Source organism: Bufo bufo, chromosome 3 (genome assembly GCF_905171765.1).
Source record: "Bufo bufo chromosome 3, aBufBuf1.1, whole genome shotgun sequence".
NCBI classification, from domain to species: domain Eukaryota; kingdom Metazoa; phylum Chordata; class Amphibia; order Anura; family Bufonidae; genus Bufo; species Bufo bufo.
In genome coordinates this window covers 8,013,436-8,035,080 of record NC_053391.1, presented here as the reverse complement: position 1 = coordinate 8,035,080, position 21,645 = coordinate 8,013,436, and the positions used below count along the sequence as shown (strand labels likewise).

Sequence of the window (21,645 nt, the reverse complement as noted above, 5' to 3'; positions counted from 1 at the left end):
TGTATGTAGCAATCTCCTGAGCTCCCTCTAGTGGTGGCTGTATATACCTGTGTGTAGTAATCTCCTGAGCTCCCTCTAGTGGTGGCTGTATATATCTGTATGCAGTAATCTCCTGAGCTCCCTCTAGTGGTGGCTGTATATATCTGTGTGTAGTAATCTCCTGAGCTCCCTCTAGTGGTGGCTGTATATATCTGTGTGTAGTAATCTCCTGAGCTCCCTCTAGTAGTGGCTGTATATATCTGTATGTAGTAATCTCCTGAGCTCCCTCTAGTGGTAGCTGTATATATCTGTATGCAGTAATCTCCTGAGCTCCCTCTAGTGGTGGCTGTATATATCTGTGTGTAGTAATCTCCTGAGCTCCCTCTAGTGGTTGCTGTATATATCTCTATGTAGTAATCTCCTGAGCTCCCTCTAGTGGTAGCTGTATATATCTGTATGCAGTAATCTCCTGAGCTCCCTCTAGTGGTGGCTGTATATATCTGTGTGTAGTAATCTCCTGAGCTCCCTCTAGTGGTGACTGTATTTAACTGTATGCAGTAATCTCCTGAGCTCCCTCTAGTGGTGGCTGTATATATATATATGTATGTAGCAATCTCCTGAGCTCCCTCTAGTGGTGGCTGTATATACCTGTGTGTAGTAATCTCCTGAGCTCCCTCTAGTGGTGGCTGTATATATCTGTATGCAGTAATCTCCTGAGCTCCCTCTAGTAGTGGCTGTATATATCTGTATGTTGTAATCTCCTGAGCTCCCTCTAGTGGTAGCTGTATATATCTGTATGCAGTAATCTCCTGAGCTCCCTCTAGTGGTGGCTGTATATATCTGTGTGTAGTAATCTCCTGAGCTCCCTCTAGTGGTGGCTGTATATATCTGTATGTAGTAATTTCCTGAGCTCCCTCTAGTGGTGGCTGTATATATCTGTATGCAGTAATCTCCTGAGCTCCCTCTAGTGGTGGCTGTATATATCTGTATGTAGTAATCTCCTGAGCTCCCTCTAGTGGTGGCTGTATATATCTGTATGCAGTAATCTCCTGAGCTCCCTCTAGTGGTGGCTGTATATATATATATCTGTGTGTAGTGAGCTCCCTCTAGTGGTGGCTGTATATATATATCTGTGTGTAGTGAGCTCCCCCTAGTGGTGGCTGTGTATTTTGTGTGTAATGTAGTGATTGCTCCTTGTGATATCTGCAGACATCCATAACTGTTACCCTATGTGCGGGGGCCCTATAGCTGTGACATGCCGAGTACAGCACTGACCTTTGATGGTTGCGATGCCTCTTGATGTTCTTACTTCCTCTGTAGGAAAAGACACATCTAGAACTTCCGCCTCTGATGAATTTCTTGAGAATTTGGAGCCGCACTGAACATGTTATCAGAAAGCCACTTCCTCTGTGATCTGTTTAGGGCATCTGCCAACCTCAGTGCTCTGTACTGCACTCCGCGCCAGCGCGCTATGAGGCAGCATGATGCCTGCCACCGCTGCCCTCAGGACCAGCATGCTCCTATGTGTTCTGCTAGTCACAGGTAAGGAGACAGTCAGCAAGAAGGCTGTGCTCTATACACTGAGTTGCCAGTCTTTAATTTCCCGTGATGTGTGTTTGCTGTGGAGCAGGTGCGATATAGCAGAGTTGGATTTGTCATATCCCTTTGAGGTTGCATGCTATATGAAAAGCTGGTGTTGAAGGTTTACCTACAGTCCGTTGGAAAGCCACAGGGAACATAACAAATCATTACCTGGATTTGTGCTGAATGACATAATCAGCTCTGCTACTTCTGCACTATACCGCCCATTAGGGAAAGTGATGTTTTCACAGTTTCTGAAGCTGTCACAAAAGTTTATAGAATTTGGCCTCTTGCACGCGAACGTATTTTATTTCCGTGTCCGTTGCGTTTTTTTTTTGCGGACCGTATGCGGAACCATTCACTTCAATGGGTTCACAAAAAAACCCGAAGTTACTCCGTGTGCATTCCGTTTCCGTATCTCCGTATTTCCGTTCCGCAAAAAAAATAGAACATGTCCTATTATTGTCCACATTACGGACATGGATAGTACTTTTCTTTAGGGGCCCGCTGTTCAATTCCGCAAAATACGGAACGCACATGGATGTCATCCGTTTTCTTTGCGGATCCATTTTTTGAGGAGCGCAAAATACATTCGGTCGTGTGCAAGAGGCCTAGATAGATAGAAAAGGTGAGTATCTGCCTCAGTAATCACGGATATCAATGTGTTCACTGCAGAAATCATAGGGACCTCAGCGTGAATAGATTACCGTCCATATGGAGCTGACATTTACAGTAGGCTCTCTATGGCGGTATTATCCGTGTGTTGGTATTATTTTGGCACTATACAGTCATGTTATCTGAGCCCCTTATGGCGGTATTATTTAAGCTCTGTATGTTTATAATATTGTGGTATTATATGGGCACTGTATATTGGTTTCATTTGAGCAATATATGGTGGCAATATATGAGTCCCTTATAGTGATATTACTTGCGTACTCTATGGTGGTATATTGGTATTATTTAAGCACTGTAGGGTGGTGCTATTTGGGCATTAAAGGGTGGTATTATTTCAGCACTATATGTTAGTATTTTTTCAGTACTGTATGGTATGTGTTATTTGGACATTGGAGGGTGATATTATTTGGACACGGGAGGGTGATATTATTTGGACACTGTAGGGTTAGTATATTTCCAGTACTGCATGGTGGTGTTATTTGAGTACTGTATGCTAGTATATGTGCACTGTGTGGCCCTGCTATGTGCACTGTGTGGCCCTGCTATGTGCACTGTGTGGCCCTGCTATGTAAGCTTTGTACAATACATTATAGTTGTGGCGGCACTGCATATCATCTCTCCTTAGTGACCTCTATTGTAGTGTTATTTGGGCAGCATATGGCGCTGTTATCATAGGATATCATTATTAGCATATACCATACGGGGCACTGCCAATTAAAGGTGCAGTGCAGTGCAGGGCGGTCCGCGATCTGTGAAGCGGGATGCACGCGGCCGCTGCCCGTGTATTGCGGACCCGCCGTATGCGAGCCGCAATACGGCCACGGCCGTGTGCATGAGCCCTAAGGCTGATACACCGACGGTTGACAGGCCCCATGCCATCGCACGAGTCCTCAGGCCAGTCACTGCAAGCACTGCACACCGCCATCACTGTGGCATCCCTGACAATGGGCACCAGGGGTGGGGGCTCTGCCAGTCCTTACTGGTTCTCACACACTGGTTACACGATCGGCTGCTGGTTCCCTGGAGAAAAGCAGAATATCGCCCTGACCCCGACACTGAATATTTTTTTGCGCTTTATTGCGATGACATGAGAGGCATACAATAATATAGGTTTATTATAAAGAACCCCCTCCCAATTATCCTGCGGATGATCTTCTTATACAAATGCATTTTACCATTAAACACAGTTCATTCTCATAATATAAATAGACAAACTGGTTACAGCTTAGTGGGTGTGTCCTTTCTGCCGCAGCTCTCTCCCAATCACAGCTCTGGGAAAGTGTCCTTTCTGCTGTAACTCTCACCCTATCACAGCTCAGAGGTGTGTCCTTCCTGCTGCATCTCACTTCCTACCACAGGGGCCATGTGTTTTCCCAGGGGGCATGTCCTTTCTGCTGAAGCACTTTCCCTGTAACTGTCAAGGCTTCTAACATTAGATACAGCTGGTGACAGTGGAAGAACGTGTGACCGCATTCATGCTGGTCAGCATCTCATTTGCAGACAGACTGCTCCTCATCAGTACAGAGAGCACCTAGCTAAGCCAGTTCTCTACACTCTGCGGTGATGAGGGGCAATCATCCGAATACAGCTGCCTGAAGGTGAGTTGCTGGCTTAGCTATTATCCAAGTTGTGCCTAAAGTCCTGTTTAACCCCATAAGGACCCATGACGTACATGTACGTCATATCTGGTCGTGACTTAAGGTGAAAAAAGTAGACATATTAGGTATCGCCGCGTCTGTATGGACCGGCTCTATAAAAATATCACATGACCTAACCCCTCAGATGAACACCATAAAAAAAAGAAAACAACTGTGCTAAACAACTTTGCATCACTAAAAGTGCAACACCAAGCGATCAAAAAGGCGTATGCCCCCCAAAATAGTACAAATCTAACCGTCACCTTATCCCACAAAAAATGAGCCCCTACCTAAGACAATCGCCTAAGAAATAAAAAAAACTATGGCTCTCAGACTATGGAGACACTAAAACATGATTTTTTTTTTGCTGCAAAAATGCTTTTATTGTGTTAAATGTAAAAAAAATTAAAAAAAGTAGACATATTAGGTATTGCCGCATCCGTAACAACCTGCTTTATAAACATACCTCATGATGTAACACCTCAGGTGAACACCGTAAAGAAACTAAAATAAAAACGGAGTAAAAAAAACGAGTATAATAGCAAGCGATCGAAAAGTTATATGCCCCCCAAAATAGTGCCAATCAAACCGTCATCTCATCCCCCAAAAATGAGACCCTACCCATCTCATCGCCCAAAAAATATAAAAAACTATGGCTCTCAGAATATAGAGATACTAAAACATGATTTTTTTGTTTAAAAAATGCTTTTATTGTGTTAAACTGAAAAAAATATAAAAGTATACATATTAGATATCGCCACATCCGTAACAACCAGGTCTAAATAAATATCACACGACCTAACCCCTTAAAAATAAAAACTGTGTAAAAAAAGCTATTTTTCACCTTACATCACAAAAAGTGTAATACCAAGTGATTAAAAAGTCATCCGCACCCCAAAATCATGCCAATCAAACAGTCATCTCATCCTGCAAAAAATGATACCCTACCTAAGACAATCGCTTAAAAAAAAACAAAAAACTATGGCTCTCAAGCTATGGAGACACTGAAACATGATTTATTTTTGTTTAAAAAAATGATATTATTGTGTAAAACTTAAATAACTAAAAAATGTATGCATATTAGGTATCGCCGCATCCATAAGAACCTGCTGTATAAAAATATCACATGAACTAACCCCTCAGGTGAACACCGTAAAAAAATAAAATTTAAAAACGGTGTAAAAAAAGGCAATTTTTGGTCACCTTACATCACACAAAGTGTAATACCAAGCGATAAAAAGTCATATGCACCCCAAAATCATATCAATCAAACCGTCATCTCATCCTGCAAAAATTAAGACCCTACCTAAGACAATCGCATAAAAAAAAAATAAAAAATATGGCTCTCAGAATATGAAACACTAAAACAGGATTTAAAAAAAAAAATATGCTTTATTCACTTTCCATGTTAGATTTCTCATTAGGACAGACCATGCTGTGGTACCCTAACAGGCAACCCCCTGGAGGTCTCGGGGTGTGCTTGTGGCCATCTGGTTCCATACCCCTCCTTCAAACCCCTTGATTTCTCCCTCTAGGGAGAAGCCAGACCTAGACATTGGCCTTTGGCGTGGCAGCGTGGCAGCTCAGGTGGAAGCTAGAGCAAGACCGGCACTTTCTCTGCTTTGGCTGAGGATGGCCACTGGTCCTAGACCCTTGCAGGAGCATTTTGGCCCAGAGGGTCGGAGATTGGTTTATGGGGGGCCTTCTTTTACTGAGAGGGCCTGCAATAGACCGCATCCTAGTTCACTTTCTTAGTTGCACAGGGTGAAGAAAGTTACTATCTCATGCTCTCAATAAAAAAACCTCTTCAGTTCAGATGCTGAATTAGCTATTATCCAAGTTATGCCTCAAGGCCAGTTTAAAAGGTCAAGCATTGACTTATGTAGGATGCATGCCTTACATCTGGTGGCATCAGAGACTTAGCTTTCTTTTCCTTCTGGAAGGAAAACTAATTTGCATATCTTTTACCCAGAAATCCAGAGGAGCATTGCTTGGCCTGTAAGACTCCTCATGCCTACTGGGCTTTCCTCTCTCTCTGAGCCATTAAAATTACTTTCATTTCGGGTAGAATAGATTCATAACCAGATTTAATTTTGTTTGCCAATTTGGATTAATTGGAACAAAACAAATTCTATGAAATTTGCTTCAGTCTACGTATTTATCTGCAAAAAACGATTACAAGTAAGGACAGCTCCCCTGCCACGTTCTGCCGTCGTCCTGCTGCACTTTCCGCCCTGTTCCTTCGTCAGTGTGCTGTATTAAAGCTGAATGTGTTTGTCATGCGATACAGAACAATACGTTACTTTTTGTATCACACGTCGCTACATTTGGTAACAGTAAAGTGAAAATAGGGTATTCTTTGCCTTGAGGCTGTAATTACCCTGGTTCTGTATGTGCTGAGCTTCCACCTTCCCACTGACCAGAGTACTGTGTCTGTGTAATCACCTTGGGTCTGGACAGTGTATTGCTTCCTTCCTCCTGTGGAGGCGCTGCGGGGAAACAGATCTTTGGGGGTCCCCGTCTGTGATCAGCTTATCATGTGCTTCTAACATAAGGTTTGTCCCGGTGCTGAGGACCCCTTAAAGGGGTAATCCAGAGGGAAACATTCACTGACAGCAAACAGATATCTGGACAGTGGTGAGAAAATGGAATATATCGTTTTAAGTTTCATAACTTTCTCATTAAGCTTTATTTGTGTAAAACTGGAAAATCCTTTTAATAAATCTGCCCCAGTTAAAGGGTGACCGTATTAGTGTGTGCAGTCACCCAGCTTAACAGCCCTGTCACCCCACAGACAGCGGGGATGACCCCCCCCCTCATTATTGTTTTGACATCCGCGTGGCATTGTGGTGGACATGATCTAATATCACAGTTTGCGTGTGAGAAACATGTGGGTGTCGCTGAGTAAATAATAATAATACTGATAATAATAATCATAATACTAATATTATTATCATCATCAGTATTGTTATTATTATTATTATTATTAATAATAATAATAATAATATAAAAATGAAACAACTTTCCAGTCTTGACTAAAAGTGTCACGGCTGTATGTGAGCAACAATAGTAATACACAGTACAGAGCAACTGACTGGACCCAGAACTAGGGAGGATAAAGGGTGACCCCTGTCCGACCCTCAACGCTTTCCCTATTCTGCTAAAGCACATGCCCGGATCCAAATGGCGGAACGAGGCATGCCCACGTGCCTAAGACTAATGACCACTGTAACCCCTACAATAGTGGAAGGGGCACGGCCACCAGTGCCCTACTCAGTATATGGAGGGAACCGTGGCCACCTCAGATCCAGTCAGAAAACAAACAGGAATACAACAATGTCTGCAGACTTAGCTGAAGGTGTTGTAGCCGCAGAGAAGATGGATCCAATGACAGGCTGGCAATATCCGGAGTGCTTGCTGCAGCAGAACACAGGTCCAGTGAACTGATAGCTACAAGTGAAGAAACTAAAGCAAGAGCTACAACTGAAGTGAGAACTATAATCCACATCCTATCATAGGAGGAGGGGTGATATAAAGAGAGGGAAATCAAACACATGAAGAACAGCTGTGGTGAAAGAAACCAAAAGTAAACAGAGTAGTGAGAACTCCTCCCAGCTCTAGTAGTGACATCATCACAGGGGTGGAGAAACAGAGCTGTGAGAACGTCTCAAAGCTCTGGTAGTGACAGTACCCCCCCCCCCCCCCTCTACGGGTGGACTCCGGACACCCAGGACCCACCTTCTCAGGATGAGCCCTATGAAATGCCCTGATGAGGCGAGTGGCTTTAATGTCCGACACCGGAACCCACATCCTCTCCTCAGGACCATAACCCTTCCAATGAACGAGGTACTGAAGAGAACCGCGGACAATGCGAGAGTCCACAATTCTGGAAACCTCAAACTCCAGATTGCCATCAACCAAAATCGGAGGAGGAGGCAAAGAGGAGGGTACCGTGGGCTGGACATATGGTTTTAAGAGAGATCTGTGAAATACATTATGTATCTTCCAAACCCGTGGAAGATCAAGACGGAAGGCAACAGGATTGATGACTGACAAGATTTTATAAGGTCCAATAAACTTGGGACCCAATTTCCAGGAGGGAACCTTCAACTTAATGTTTCTAGTAGACAACCACACCAGATCACCCACATTCAGGTCCGGACCAGGCACACGTCTCCTATCAGCCACACGCTTATACTTCTTACTCATTTTTTTAAGATTACTCTGAATCTTTTGCCAAATGGTAGACAAAGACGAGGAAAATCTCTCCTCCTCAGGTAAACCAGAAAGAGCCCCTCCCGAGAATGTCCCAAACTGCGGATGGAACCCATATGCACCAAAGAATGGTGACTTATCAGAAGATTCCTGACGACGGTTGTTCAGAGCAAACTCAGCAAGAGGGAGAAATGAACACCAATCCTCCTGGTTCTCTGCCACAAAACAGCGCAAATATGTCTCCAGATTCTGATTGAGGCGCTCAGTCTGACCATTCGACTGCGGATGAAAAGCAGAAGAGAAGGACAGCCGAACCCCCAGGCGAGAACAGAAAGCCTTCCAGAACCTGGACACAAACTGCGTGCCTCTATCGGAAACAATATCAGAGGGAATGCCGTGCAATTTAACAATATGGTCGACAAAAGCTTGCGCCAACGTTTTAGCATTGGGTAAACCAGGGAAAGGTACGAAATGAGCCATCTTGCTAAACGGTCCACCACCACCAGGATCACCGACTTCCCCGAGGAACGAGGAAGATCCGTGATAAAGTCCATGGACAGGTGTGTCCAAGGACGGGAAGGAATGGGTAACGGGAGAAGGGAACCTGAAGGCCGTGAACGAGGGACCTTAGCTCGAGCGCACGTCTCACAAGCAGCCACAAAACCCTCCACCGACTTACGAAGAGCCGGCCACCAAAATCTCTGAGCAATGAGATCTACCGTGGCTCTACTCCCGGGGTGACCAGCAAGAACCGTATCATGATGCTCCTTAAAGAGTTTGTGACGTAGCTCAGGAGGCACGAACAACTTCCCAGAAGGACAACGGGCAGGTGTCTCAGTCTGGGCAGCCTGGACCTCGGCCTCCAAATCGGAATATAGAGCAGAAACAACTACCCCCTCCGCCAAAATGGGACCCGGGTCCTCGGAGTTTCCTCCTCCCGGAAAACAGCGAGAGAGAGCATCAGCCTTCACATTTTTTATCCCAGGTCGGAATGTAACAACAAAATTGAATCTGGAGAAGAACAGAGACCATCTGGCCTGTCTCGGATTCATACGCCTGGCCGACTCTAAGTATGCCAGATTCTTATGGTCGGTAAAAACGGTGATAGGGTGCCTGGCCCCCTCCAACCAATGGCGCCATTCCTCGAAAGCCAACTTGATGGCCAACAACTCCCTATCTCCCACAACATAGTTTCTCTCTGCCGGGGAGAGTTTTTTAGAGAAAAAGGCACAGGGTCGCCACTTGGCAGGGGAAGGGCCCTGGGACAAAACCGCACCCACACCCACCTCGGAAGCATCCACCTCAACAATAAAAGGTAAGGAAACATCGGGATGCACCAAGACGGGAGCAGACGCAAAATTCTCTTTAATCTTAGAAAAGGCTGCAAGTGCCTCCTCCGACCAAGAGGAAAAATCCGCCCCCTTTTTTGTCATGTCAGTGAGGGGTTTGACAACAGAGGAATAATTCAAAATGAACTTTCTGTAATAGTTCGCAAAACCCAGAAAGCGCATCAATGCCTTCTGATTCTCAGGAAGCTCCCACTCAAGTACAGCACGGACCTTCTCGGGATCCATGCGAAAACCAGAAGCAGAGAGGAGAAAACCCAGAAATTGAATCTCCGATACCATAAAAAGACATTTCTCCAGCTTGGCGTACAATTTATTTTCCCGCAGAATCTGCAGAACCTGAAAAAGATGATCCTGATGGGTCTGAACATCAGGGGAAAAAATCAAAATATCATCAAAATACACCAATACAAATTTCCCCATTAAATGATAGAAAATACTATTAACAAAATGCTGAAAGACGGCCGGAGCATTCATCAGGCCGAAAGGCATAACGAGATTCTCGAAATGCCCGTTAGGGGTATTAAAGGCCGTTTTCCATTCATCCCCCTCTCCGACCCTGACCAGGTTGTACGCGCCTCTCAAATCCAATTTGGAAAACACCTTGGCCCCAACAATTTGGTTGAAGAGGTCCGGGATCAGAGGAAGGGGATAGGGATCGCGAATCGTGATACGGTTCAGCTCCCTAAAATCTAGGCAAGGTCTCAGAGAGCCATCTTTTTTTTTTAACAAAAAAAAAACCCGCGGCCACAGGTGACTTTGAGGGACGAATATGCCCCTTTTCGAGACTCTCGGAGATGTAAGTTCGCATAGCGATTCTTTCCGGTTGTGAGAGATTGTAGAGGCGTGCTTTTGGCAGCTTGGCGCCAGGAATGAGGTTAATGGGACAGTCAAACTCCCGGTGAGGAGGTAGCTCCTGAACACCGCTCTCGGAAAACACGTCCGAGAAATCTGAGAGAAATGATGGCACAGTTTTAGTAAACACCTCTGCAAAAGTCGCTGTGAGACAATTCTCTCTACAAAAGTCACTCCACTCATTTATTTGCCTTCCTTGCCAATCAATAGTGGGGTTATGTCTAGTGAGCCAGGGTAACCCCAAAACTAGAGGAGAAGGCAATCCGTTAAGGACAAAACAAGATATATCCTCCACATGAGTGTCACCTACAGCTAGCCGGATATTGTGAACAATGCCCTTCAGAGATCTCTGTGAGAGTGGAGCAGAGTCAATAACAAAAACAGGTATATCTTTATCTAATGTGCAAACCTGAAAACCATGCATGGCTACAAATTGAGTGTCAATAAGATTGACGGCCGCTCCACTATCGACAAAAATCTCACAAGAAATGACTTTGCTCTCTAGCGCCACCCTGGCAGACAGGAGAAAACGGGAACTGCAGGTCAGAGGAAAAGCATCAAATCCTACATCAACTTTGCCCAAAGTAGCAGATGAAGCAGAACCTGATGATTTACCTTTTGAGATTTTTCTCTTATAATCGCTCTTAGTACAGTTCAAGAATCTCCTAGACGGACAAACATTTGCCAAATGACCTATGCCCCCACAACAAAAACACACCATACTCTGAGGACTAAATCCTCTTTTATCAGGGGCAAGTCGAGCTAGCTGCATGGGCTCCTCCTCAGAGGGGACCGAGACAGGATGAGGCCCCTGCACACTGAATGAGTCCGCACCACTGCCCCTAGACTGACAATGGCTGATCAGAGAGGTCTCGTTTCTTTCTCTTAGACGCCTGTCAAGGCGTACCGCCAATGACATGGCAGACTCTAAGGACGTTGGTCTCTCATGGAAAGCAAACGCATCTTTTAATCTCTCCGAGAGACCATGACAGAACTGACTCCGGAGTGCAGCATCATTCCAACCCGAATCAGCTGCCCATCTCCGAAATTCAGAACAATAAAGCTCCGCAGACCGTTTGTTCTGGCATAAAACACGTAGGTTAGATTCGGCCAGAGCAACACTATCCGGGTCATCATAAATCTGCCCCAGGGCCACAAAATAATCCCTCCACGGATCGAAGGGAGGGATCCCCTGATGGCAGCGAAAAAGCCCAAGTCTGAGCATTACCCCTGAGCAGGGAAATGACAATCCTCACCCTCTGCTCCTCCCCACCAGAGGAGTGGGGACACAAGCAAAAATGGAGTTTGCATGCCTCTCTGAAACGAACAAAATTCTCACTGCCCCCGGAGAACGTCTCCGGAAGTGAGACCTTTGGCTCGCAACAGACTCCATGAGCCGGAGCAGAGCCCAATGCTTGAAGCTGAGTCATAGATTGACTGAGATCCGCTACCTCCAAAGAAAGACCCTGCATGCGGTCAACCAGGTCAGAAAGCGGATCCATGTAAAAAAAGGACGGTTTTGGTGGATTATAATGTCACGGCTGTATGTGAGCAACAATAGTAATACACAGTACAGAGCAACTGACTGGACCCAGAACTAGGGAGGATAAAGGGTGACCCCTGTCCGACCCTCAACGCTTTCCCTATTCTGCTAAAGCACATGCCTGGATCCAAATGGCGGAACGAGGCATGCCCACGTGCCTAAGACTAATGACCACTGTAACCCCTACAATAGTGGAAGCGGCACGGCCACCAGTGCCCTACTCAGTATATGGAGTGAACCGTTGCCACCTCAGATCCAGTCAGAAAACAAACAGGAATACAACAATGTCTGCAGACTTAGCTGGAGGTGTTGTAGCCGCAGAGAAGATGGATCCAAGGACAGGCTGGCAATATCCGGAGTGCTTGCTGCAGCAGAACACAGGTCCAGTGAACTGATAGCTACAAGTGAAGAAACTAAAGCAAGAGCTACAACTGAAGTGAGAACTATAATCCACATGCTACAATAGGAGGAGGGGTGATATAAAGAGAGGGAAATCAAACACATGAAGAACAGCTGGGAGGAAGGAAACCAAAAGTAAACAGAGTAGTGAGAACTCCTCCCAGCTCTAGTAGTGACATCATCACAGGGGTGGAGAAACAGAGCTGTGAGAACGTCCCAAAGCTCTGGTAGTGACTAAAAGTCTCCATGGTAACAGACTACAAACCCACCCTGTGTAGTCTGATCCTGCAGCCCTTCCTTCTCTTCTTGATAACATACAGACTGTAAAGAAAGGTGACACATGACTGCAGGATTAGGCTGTGCCGCCGGGCTTGTCTGCGGCCTGTAACCGTGGAGACCTGTTAGTCTGCATCGGGGCTGTGTGCACGAAACGGTGCATAGACTATTTATAAGTCGCCTTATTTCTTCGGTAAAGACTCCGCATCAGATGATGAGAGACAGGAATTGAAAGAAGCAACAGTCGTGTTCTGAGATATCACATCCGACCGCAGAAACCAGAAACCCCAGAAATACAATCATCAGGAATTCTATAGGAAGCGAGAGAGAGCAGTGGACGCCGCACCGCGCCTCAACTACCCCCGAAGACACTATCCCAAACTGTCCTAAGGGGTCCTCACCCTATGGTTCTGGGTACTTCCCCCAAAATGCCCCCAAATATCCAGAAGAGAGGTAGAATTGTTTTATCACTTGATTCGTCAGTATGTTCCATAGAGGAGAGAACCCCCCCCCCCCCCCAAACTTATTACTTGATTTTTCAGTATTTTCTATGGAAAAGAGAAGCCCCCCCAGTCTTCCCCATCCCCCCATCCTTATCACTTGCTTTTATTCTAGTCTTTTATATTTGCCTTTTAGTCGTCGTCTGTGTCTTCCCTGCATTTCTCTCTATATAAGGGCTCATGCCCATGAACGTAATGCCTCCATTCCCCGTACGGCGACTCCACAATGACCAGACACGAGCCGCGTGAAATCCGTATTGCAGTGCGGACCTACTCGCTTGAATGGGTCTGCGATCGGCAATTGCGGACCAATTCCTATCTTTTGAGGAGTGGAGGCACGCATCGGAAGCCCACAGCAACACTCGGAAGCCCTTCCGTGGGCTTTCGGGTCCACACCTCCGCACCACAAAAGATAAGACATGTCCTTTCCTTTGCAGTATCTTGCAGATCGCAGACCCATTCAAGTCAATGGGTCGGCATCCGCGGCACGGAGTGCATTGCAAACCGCTATTTGAGGTGTCCCGGTACAGGACCTTCACGTTCATGGGCATGAGCCCTAAACCACACGTTCCAGGACGTCTACTCACTCAGTGGCTGTTGATGCAGTGACCATTGTTTGTTATATGACTGATTCTAGGGCCATAGCAGATGATTTCTGAGAGGGCCCTGTGGCCCCTGTACCACATTCCCCATTTCTATTCCATACAGTGGCACGCAGGGGGCACATTGCTTTCTACACGAGCCCCAACCCGGAGGAAGCATTCACATACCATGTAGATGTTGCCTGTCTGATGATTGCACGTTGTTAGGCCCTTGGGGGCCTGGAAAAAAAAAACATTAAAAAAAAGTAAAAAAGGTTTTTTAAAATAGAAAAAAATAGAAAAATTCAAACCACTCCCCTTTTTTCAGAATACAAATGAAAATAACAAAAAAAATAAACCTCATAGGCATCACCGCATCTCAAAATGCCCGTACTATTAAAATTTTAAAATATTTATCCCATGCAGCGAATGGCATAATGGGGAAAAAAATCTAAACGGCAGATTGTTCATTTTTTTTATCACTTCATCTCTCCCCAAAAAATTCATAAAAAGTGATCAAAAAGTCATACACACTCCTATATCGTATTAATAAAAATTACAGAAAAGTGATGGGGGTCAGACTATGGAGATGAAAAGAAAAAAAAACTTTTTTTACAAAGTTTTAATTTTGTAATCGTACTGACCCGGAGAATAAAGGGAACAGGTCCGTTTTATCTTATAGGGAACACCGTAAAAACAAAACCTATAAAACTGTGGCAGAATTGTGGTTTTTTTCCCACGGGGTCATGGTATGTGCTGGAGAAAGAGCGCAGTTCAGATGCAACTGAACCTAGTTTGTGCAGCGGGCTACTACCAAGGCCGGGGTCTCTTCTACAGGTGTTTTGTGAGTTTTTAGAGTTTTTGTCGTGTCGCTAGTTGCATTTCAGCAACGAGGGAATGAATCCCCCTATGTAGAAGGTGATGGTGGAACCCAGGTGTAGGAACGCCAGAGTGGTGTAAGGGTTGCCTATAGTGTCCCTTAGGTGCGGCTTTTGCACTTGTCACGGTGCTCCTACCTGGATATCCTGAACCCCAAGCGTGGTCGTCCGAAGCAGTGATAAAATGGTTCACAGTTGAGAGATTTGCAGAATAAATTGAGTCCAGACTTGTATTGAAGTAGTTAACAGCTTTACTTGAGTAAACTTGCATCAGAGACAAGCTTTATCTTGGTCCTCAGCAGACTTTGGCTTAACTTTCGGCAGGCGAACACAATCAGCCCTACTACATCTGAACTCACTCAGCTCTGCTATGCTGGCTGGATTAAATAGAACTTTTCCTTTTCTGCTGTAGGCTGCAACTTAGCTTTCTGTAGTCTGACTCTGTATCTTTGTCTTTATCTGTCTTTATGTCAAGAAATCTTTCTTCCTGACTTCAAGATCACTTACGTAGTTTTGTTTTAGGCCTGCTTCCTTCCCCAACAGGGGACAAGCTGGCACTCAACCTCCCCCAAAGGGGGTTAGGCTGGAACTGACTTTCACTAGCTAGACTGAACTAAACTGGAATGGAACTAGGAGCTTCCCCTCCAGGGAAACTAACTCTGCCAATATCGCCGCCATCTGCTGGTGAACCAGGCACATTACATTTTAACTTAACAGTTTCATAGAAAATACATACACATTATGCAGGACATTATATTAGACGTTACATTTGCTGATGTGCATCACATGAAAAAACTTCTCCACCATGTTCATGATACTGAACTGGCGGCTGCGGTGGGTTCTGTTCTTTGTTTTATCAGAGACAGCTGGAGAGCGGTGACTTAAATTCTGGTGAAGGTGTGGAACTGCGCGACATTTAGAAAATTAGACAATTTTATACAGCTGGCCAGAATTAGGAATAACATATAACAGAATAAAATTCAGCTCAAAGCACTGAAGTGCGACATTCGGAGAATGAGACAATTTTTACGGAAGGGAGTAATGCCTGCTGAACTACACTTTGGCGAAGGCGTGGAGGTGCGCAAGAATTACCACAACTAAGTGATACCGCAGCAACGTGGCCAGGTGGGGATTCAGCTTGTAGACAGGCTAGTTGCTGGTTCAGAATAGTTTTTCTCATGGCCACACGTTCCATTATGGATGACAAGGACATTGTGCTGCTTCAGGATGCGGGCTGCCTGCCACAAAGAAGACCGGTAAAGGAGGACAGACGTGTTCTGATTGGGAATTATCGCCAGTTATATATTCCCACTGGATCTGGTGATCCCACCTCATGCGTTGTCATACAGCTGTGGTACCTATGATTGTGTTTGAACGCCCACAGCTCATTCTAATCCTGCAGATCTTGCACACGGCTGGGCTTTTGCATGCCGGCCTTGTGGAGAAAAAACACCATACTGGAGCTAGAGGCAGTTGAGCTTGGCTTAGGCTGGTACGTTTTGAGCCTGTACCCACAGTAACAGTGGCATTACCAGTTCCCAAACTAACCTCAATAGAAACAGATCTGGCCCTGGCAGTCTTTAGGGAGGTTCTGGCCGTACATTATTGCTGCTGTTGGCACCACCCTCCTCCTCTGATGTCTTCTCCTCCTCAGAACTCTTATTCGGCTAGCAGGTCCTGTCCAACACACAATCATCGTAATAGTCCTCACCCTCCTCTCCACTTTTATCAGACTGTAATATCGCAGGGCCGGACTGGGACAAAAAATAGGCCCGGGCATTTTTGACTGAGCAGCCCAATCACATGACCCCAACAGTCCCCACCCCCTTGCAGTCTAGGGGCGGAGCCAAAACCGGAAGCACAATTGAGAGGCAGGGCCGGCCACCAGTAAGATAGGAAGGCTTCAGCCAACACACGAGCTTCTTTGGGGGTCCCCAGGTGACATTAGGGGTCTTAGTACGATCCGGCCATCTAATCCGGCAGAAAATGCAAGGAATCGACTGGACACAAAGCACAGCATGCAGTGGTTTATGTCCCGCTGATTCTCTGCATTTTTCCCAGATTGTGGCTGGATCTCTGCCGTACCCCATTATAGTTATTGGGGCTGGCGGGCATTCTGTCTGCATCCAGCAGTGCCGGATCCAGTGAATTCTCAGCTAGAACAGCCGCCAGGATCACTAACGCAGATGTAGCCTCATACAGCGCCCCATACCTCTTACATCCAGTGACGTCTCCTCGGATGTAGATGTTCTCTTTCCTCATCTTCTCCATTCAGACCAGACCACCATGATGATTTCTTTCAGCCATCTCACGTCTCTGCAGAGATTGACAGACATCTTAGTTTCCTACTTTTCCATCATCCTCCAATTAACATCCCATCATGCACCCCCAATATTGAGAAGCTGTGCTCCCCAAAACTACACTGCAAAAAGAACTGTGCCAAGCTGATGCGGTGCCAGGTGCCCCCACAGTAATGGTGCTCCCACAGTAAGGGTGCCCCCACAGTAATGGTGCCCCCACAGTAATGGTGCTCCCACAGTAATGGTGCCCCCACAGTAATGGTGCCCCCACAGTAATGGTGCCCCCACAGTAATGGTGCTCCCACAGTAATGGTGCCCCCACAGTAATGGTGCTCCCATAGTAATGGTGCCCCCACAGTAATGGTGCCCCCACAGTAATGGTGCTCCCACAGTAATGGTGCCCCCACAGTAATGGTGCTCCCACAGTAAGGGTGCCCCCACAGTAATGGTGCCCCCACAGTAATGGTGCCCCCACAGTAATGGTGCCCCCACAGTAATGGTGCCCCCACAGTAATGGTGCCCCCACAGTAATGGTGCCCCCACAGTAATGGTGCTCCCACAGTAATGGTGCCCCCACAGTAATGGTGCTCCCACAGTAATGGTGCCCCCACAGTAATGGTGCTCCCACAGTAATGGTGCCCCCACAGTAATGGTGCTCCCACAGTAAGGGTGCCCCCACAGTAATGGTGCCCCCACAGTAATGGTGCCCCCACAGTAATGGTGCTCCCAAAGTAATGGTGCCCCCACAGTAATGGTGCCCCCACAGTAATGGTGCTCCCACAGTAATGGTGCCCCCACAGTAATGGTGCTCCCATAGTAATGGTGCCCCCACAGTAATGGTGCCCCCACAGTAATGGTGCTCCCACAGTAATGGTGCCCCCACAGTAATGGTGCTCCCACAGTAAGGGTGCCCCCACAGTAATGGTGCCCCCACAGTAATGGTGCCCCCACAGTAATGGTGCTCCCACAGTAATGGTGCCCCCACAGTAATGGTGCCCCCACAGTAATGGTGCCCCCACAGTAATGGTGCTCCCACAGTAATGGTGCCCCCACAGTAATGGTGCTCCCACAGTAATGGTGCCCCCACAGTAATGGTGCTCCCACAGTAATGGTGCCCCCACAGTAATGGTGCTCCCACAGTAAGGGTGCCCCCACAGTAATGGTGCCCCCACAGTAATGGTGCCCCCACAGTAATGGTGCTCCCACAGTAATGGTGCCCCCACAGTAATGGTGCCCCCACAGTAATGGTGCCCCCACAGTAATGGTGCTCCCACAGTAATGGTGCCCCCAAAGTCCCAACAATAGTAATTATTTCTTTGCCAGAGTGCACTTAGTAGTAATAGTGCTCCTACAGGGCCCCCAACAGTAATTGTGTCCCACAAGTAATAATGCTCCCATAGTCCCCCAGTTGTAATAAAGCCCACCATAATGCCCCGATAGTAATAATTCTCTTTATAATGTGTGACAGTAGAACCCCCCCCCCTATAATGTGCACCAGTACAAAAAATGCCCCGTTGTGTGGCAGTAAAAAAAGAAATACCTCCTCTTAGTGCCCCCAGTAGAGCCAATGTCCCCAGAGTGCCCTCATGTGTTCCAATGACCCGTACTGTGTGCCACTACAAAAAACACTTAGTGCCACCAGTTGAGTTAGGTGCCCATAGTGACCTTATAATTTGTGCCAGTATAAAATACTCCTATATGGTGCCCCCAGAAGATGCCCCCATAGTGCTCCTTCCCCGTCTCCATAGTGCCCTCCATAATGTGGCACTATAAAATGCCCCTATAGACTGCCCCACATAGATACCCCCATAATGCTCCTTTCCTCCCTTCCCCATAGTGGCATCAAAATGGGTGCCAGTATTAAATGCCCCTATATAATTCCCTCATAATGCTCTTGTCCCCCACTTCTCCATAGTGCCTACCTATAATGCGTGCCAGTATATAGGGCCCCCAGTAGATGCCCCCATAGTGCTCCTTCCCCTCTTCTCCATAGTGCCCCCCCATAATGTGCCAGTATATAGGGCCCCATAGTGCTTCCCCTCTTCTGCATAGTGTCCCCCCCATATTGTGCCAGTATATAGGGCCCCATAGTGCCCCCCCATATTGTGCCAGTATATAGGGCCCCATAGTGCTTCCCCTTTTCTCCATAGTGCCCCCCCATATTGTGCCAGTATATAGGGCCCCATAGTGCTTCCCCTCTTCTCCATAGTGCAGACCCCCCCATATTGTGCCAGTATATAGGGCCCATAGTGCTTCCCCTCTTCTGCATAGTGTCCCCCCCATATTGTGCCAGTATATAGGACCCCATAGTGCCCCCCCATATTGTGCCAGTATATATGGCCCCATAGAGCTTCCCCTCTTCTCCATAGTGCAGACCCCCCCATATTGTGCCAGTATATAGGGCCCCATAGTGCTTCCCCTCTTCTGCATAGTGTCCCCCCATATTGTGCCAGTATATAGGGCCCCATAGTGCCCCCCCATATTGTGCCAGTATATATGGCCCCATAGAGCTTCCCCTCTTCTCCATAGTGCTGACCCCCCCTATATTGTGCCAGTATATAGGCCCCCCATATTGTGCCAGTATATATGGCCCCATAGTGCTTCCCCTCATCTCCATAGTGCCGACCCCCCCCCCTATATTGTGCCAGTATATAGGGCCCCCACCCCCCTTCTTGCCACAGTATAGTATAAAATGTAATAATAAAAACAATAAACTCATATACTTACCTCCATGCTGCTGTCAGCGATGCAGACCGCTCCGCCTGCACCGGCCTCTGATAGGCTACAGGCCTAGTGCCTGTAGCCTATCAGAGGAATGGGCAAGGGAGACGCCTCTCCCCTGCTCCATTTATCTGTATCGCTGTCCTGAGGACGGCGATACAGATGAATATGGAGATGAGCGCTTCCACAATGGAAGCGCTCATCTCCACTCCTGCCCGGCTGCTGCCACATTAATTAAAAAATAAATAAAAAATCTGATTGTGTTCGGCCCGGCCCACCGGGCAAATGCCCGGTCTGCCCTATGGCCAGTCCGGCCCTGGTAATATGCCATCTTGGGCTAATTTTCCCCCGTCCCCATTCCCTGCTCTGTATTTACCCTGAGGGCCACTGTTGCTATCACTTCCCCTACAGCCACCACCAAACAGCTATGGATGGTGTCCTCCACCTCCTCCTTCTGGCAGTTCAACCACTGACTGTTTTCACACAAGTCATCAATAGGGAAACTCTCTTCAGTATCTTCCATAATACATGGGGTTCTGTTGCCTCTTCTTAGGAAAAAAGAAGATAACCCACTAGGAGGGGCCAGTGAAGACAGAGAGGATGCCACTGAAAAACCTCTCTGGGGCTGCAAGGAGAAGGAGCAGGAGCTTTGTCCTTCCTTTTCTACCAACACACTGCACACTGGTATCGACAATTTACACTGGTAAATTGACGCAGTACAATGCACTAAATTAAACTGGTATATTGATGCACTAAAAAGATTTTACAAATCGGATTCCAAAAAAGTTGGGACACTATACAAATCGTGAATAAAAACTGAATGCAATGATGTGGAGGTGCCAACTTCTAATATTTTATTCAGAATAGAACATAAATCACGGAACAAAAGTTTAAACTGAGAAAATGTACCATTTTAAGGGAAAAATATGTTGAATCAGAATTTCATGGTGTCAACAAATCCCCAAAAAGTTGGGACAAGGCCATTTTCACCACTGTGTGGCATCTCCCCTTCTTCTTACAACACTCAACAGACGTCTGGGGACCGAGGAGACCAGTTTCTCCCATTCTTGTCTAATACAGGCCTCTAACTGTTCAATCGTCTTGGGCCTTCTTTGTTGCACCTTCCTCTTTATGTGTCACGGATGGTGTACAGGAAACAAGACAATACCATATAAACAATGTCTCTCTGGATCCACAACTAAGGAACAAAGGGAGACCCCTGCAATAGAGCTGCCGCTCTCCCTCACTGCTCAGCCTATGCGAACACCCCAAAGGTGGATGGCCGCATATCCACGTTCCTCAGCTATCTATTACCTGAAGACCCTACAATAGTGAAGGGACACGACCACCGGCTCCCTACACTGACACGGAGGGAGTCAGGGTCACCTGGATCCAGAAAAGACAAAAACATAAATACATAAACAGCACTTATCTGCAGACGACTGACGGCTGAGGACTGGGGACTGGGAACTGGGAACAGCATGCACACACACTCCAGGAAGTTGTATCAGCCGCACACTACTGCATTATGGGGAGGAACTTAAAGGGTAGCGATCAGTCTGACTGCATGACAGCTGAGATAGACTAACGAGATGAGAAACTAAACCAAAACAAAGAAATTCAAGGAGGAGGATCTGAGAAGCTCCTGTGAGCGCTTCTCAGCTGTCTGGCTGTGACATTATGATGCGCCAAATGTTCTCTATAGGTGAAAGATCTGGACTGCAGACTGGCCATTTCAGTACCCGGATCCTTCTCCTACGCAGCCATGATGTTGTGATTGATGCAGAATGTGGTCTGGCATTATCTTGTTGAGAAATGCAGGGTCTTCCCTGAAAGAGATGACGTCTGGATGGGAGCAGATGTTGTTCTAGAACCTGAATATAGTTTTCTGCATTGATGGTGCCTTTCCAGACATGCAAGCTGCCCATGCCACACGCACTCATGCAACCCCATACCATCAGAGATGCAGGCTTCTGAACTGAGCGTTGATAACAACTTGGGTTGTCCTTGTCCTCTTTGGTCCGGATGACATGGCGTCCCAGATTTCCAAAAAGAACTTTGAATCGTGACTCGTCTGACCACAGAACAGTCTTCCATTTTGCCACACTCCATTTTAAATGATCCCTGGCCCAGTGAAAACGCCTGAGCTTGTGGATCTT

At 46.7% G+C, this 21,645-nt stretch overlaps 1 protein-coding gene across 1 annotated transcript in view; it reads left to right on the top strand.

Moving 5' to 3' along the window:
- The first annotated feature begins 1,312 nt into the window (after positions 1-1,312).
- Positions 1,313-21,645, top strand: part of LOC120994366 — a 73,644-nt gene continuing 53,311 nt past the window's right edge. Inside the window, exon 1 of the mRNA XM_040422858.1 lies at positions 1,313-1,521. Within this exon, the coding sequence (XP_040278792.1) occupies positions 1,461-1,521 (61 nt within the window). The 5' untranslated portion in view covers positions 1,313-1,460. The remainder of the gene's footprint in view (positions 1,522-21,645) is intronic.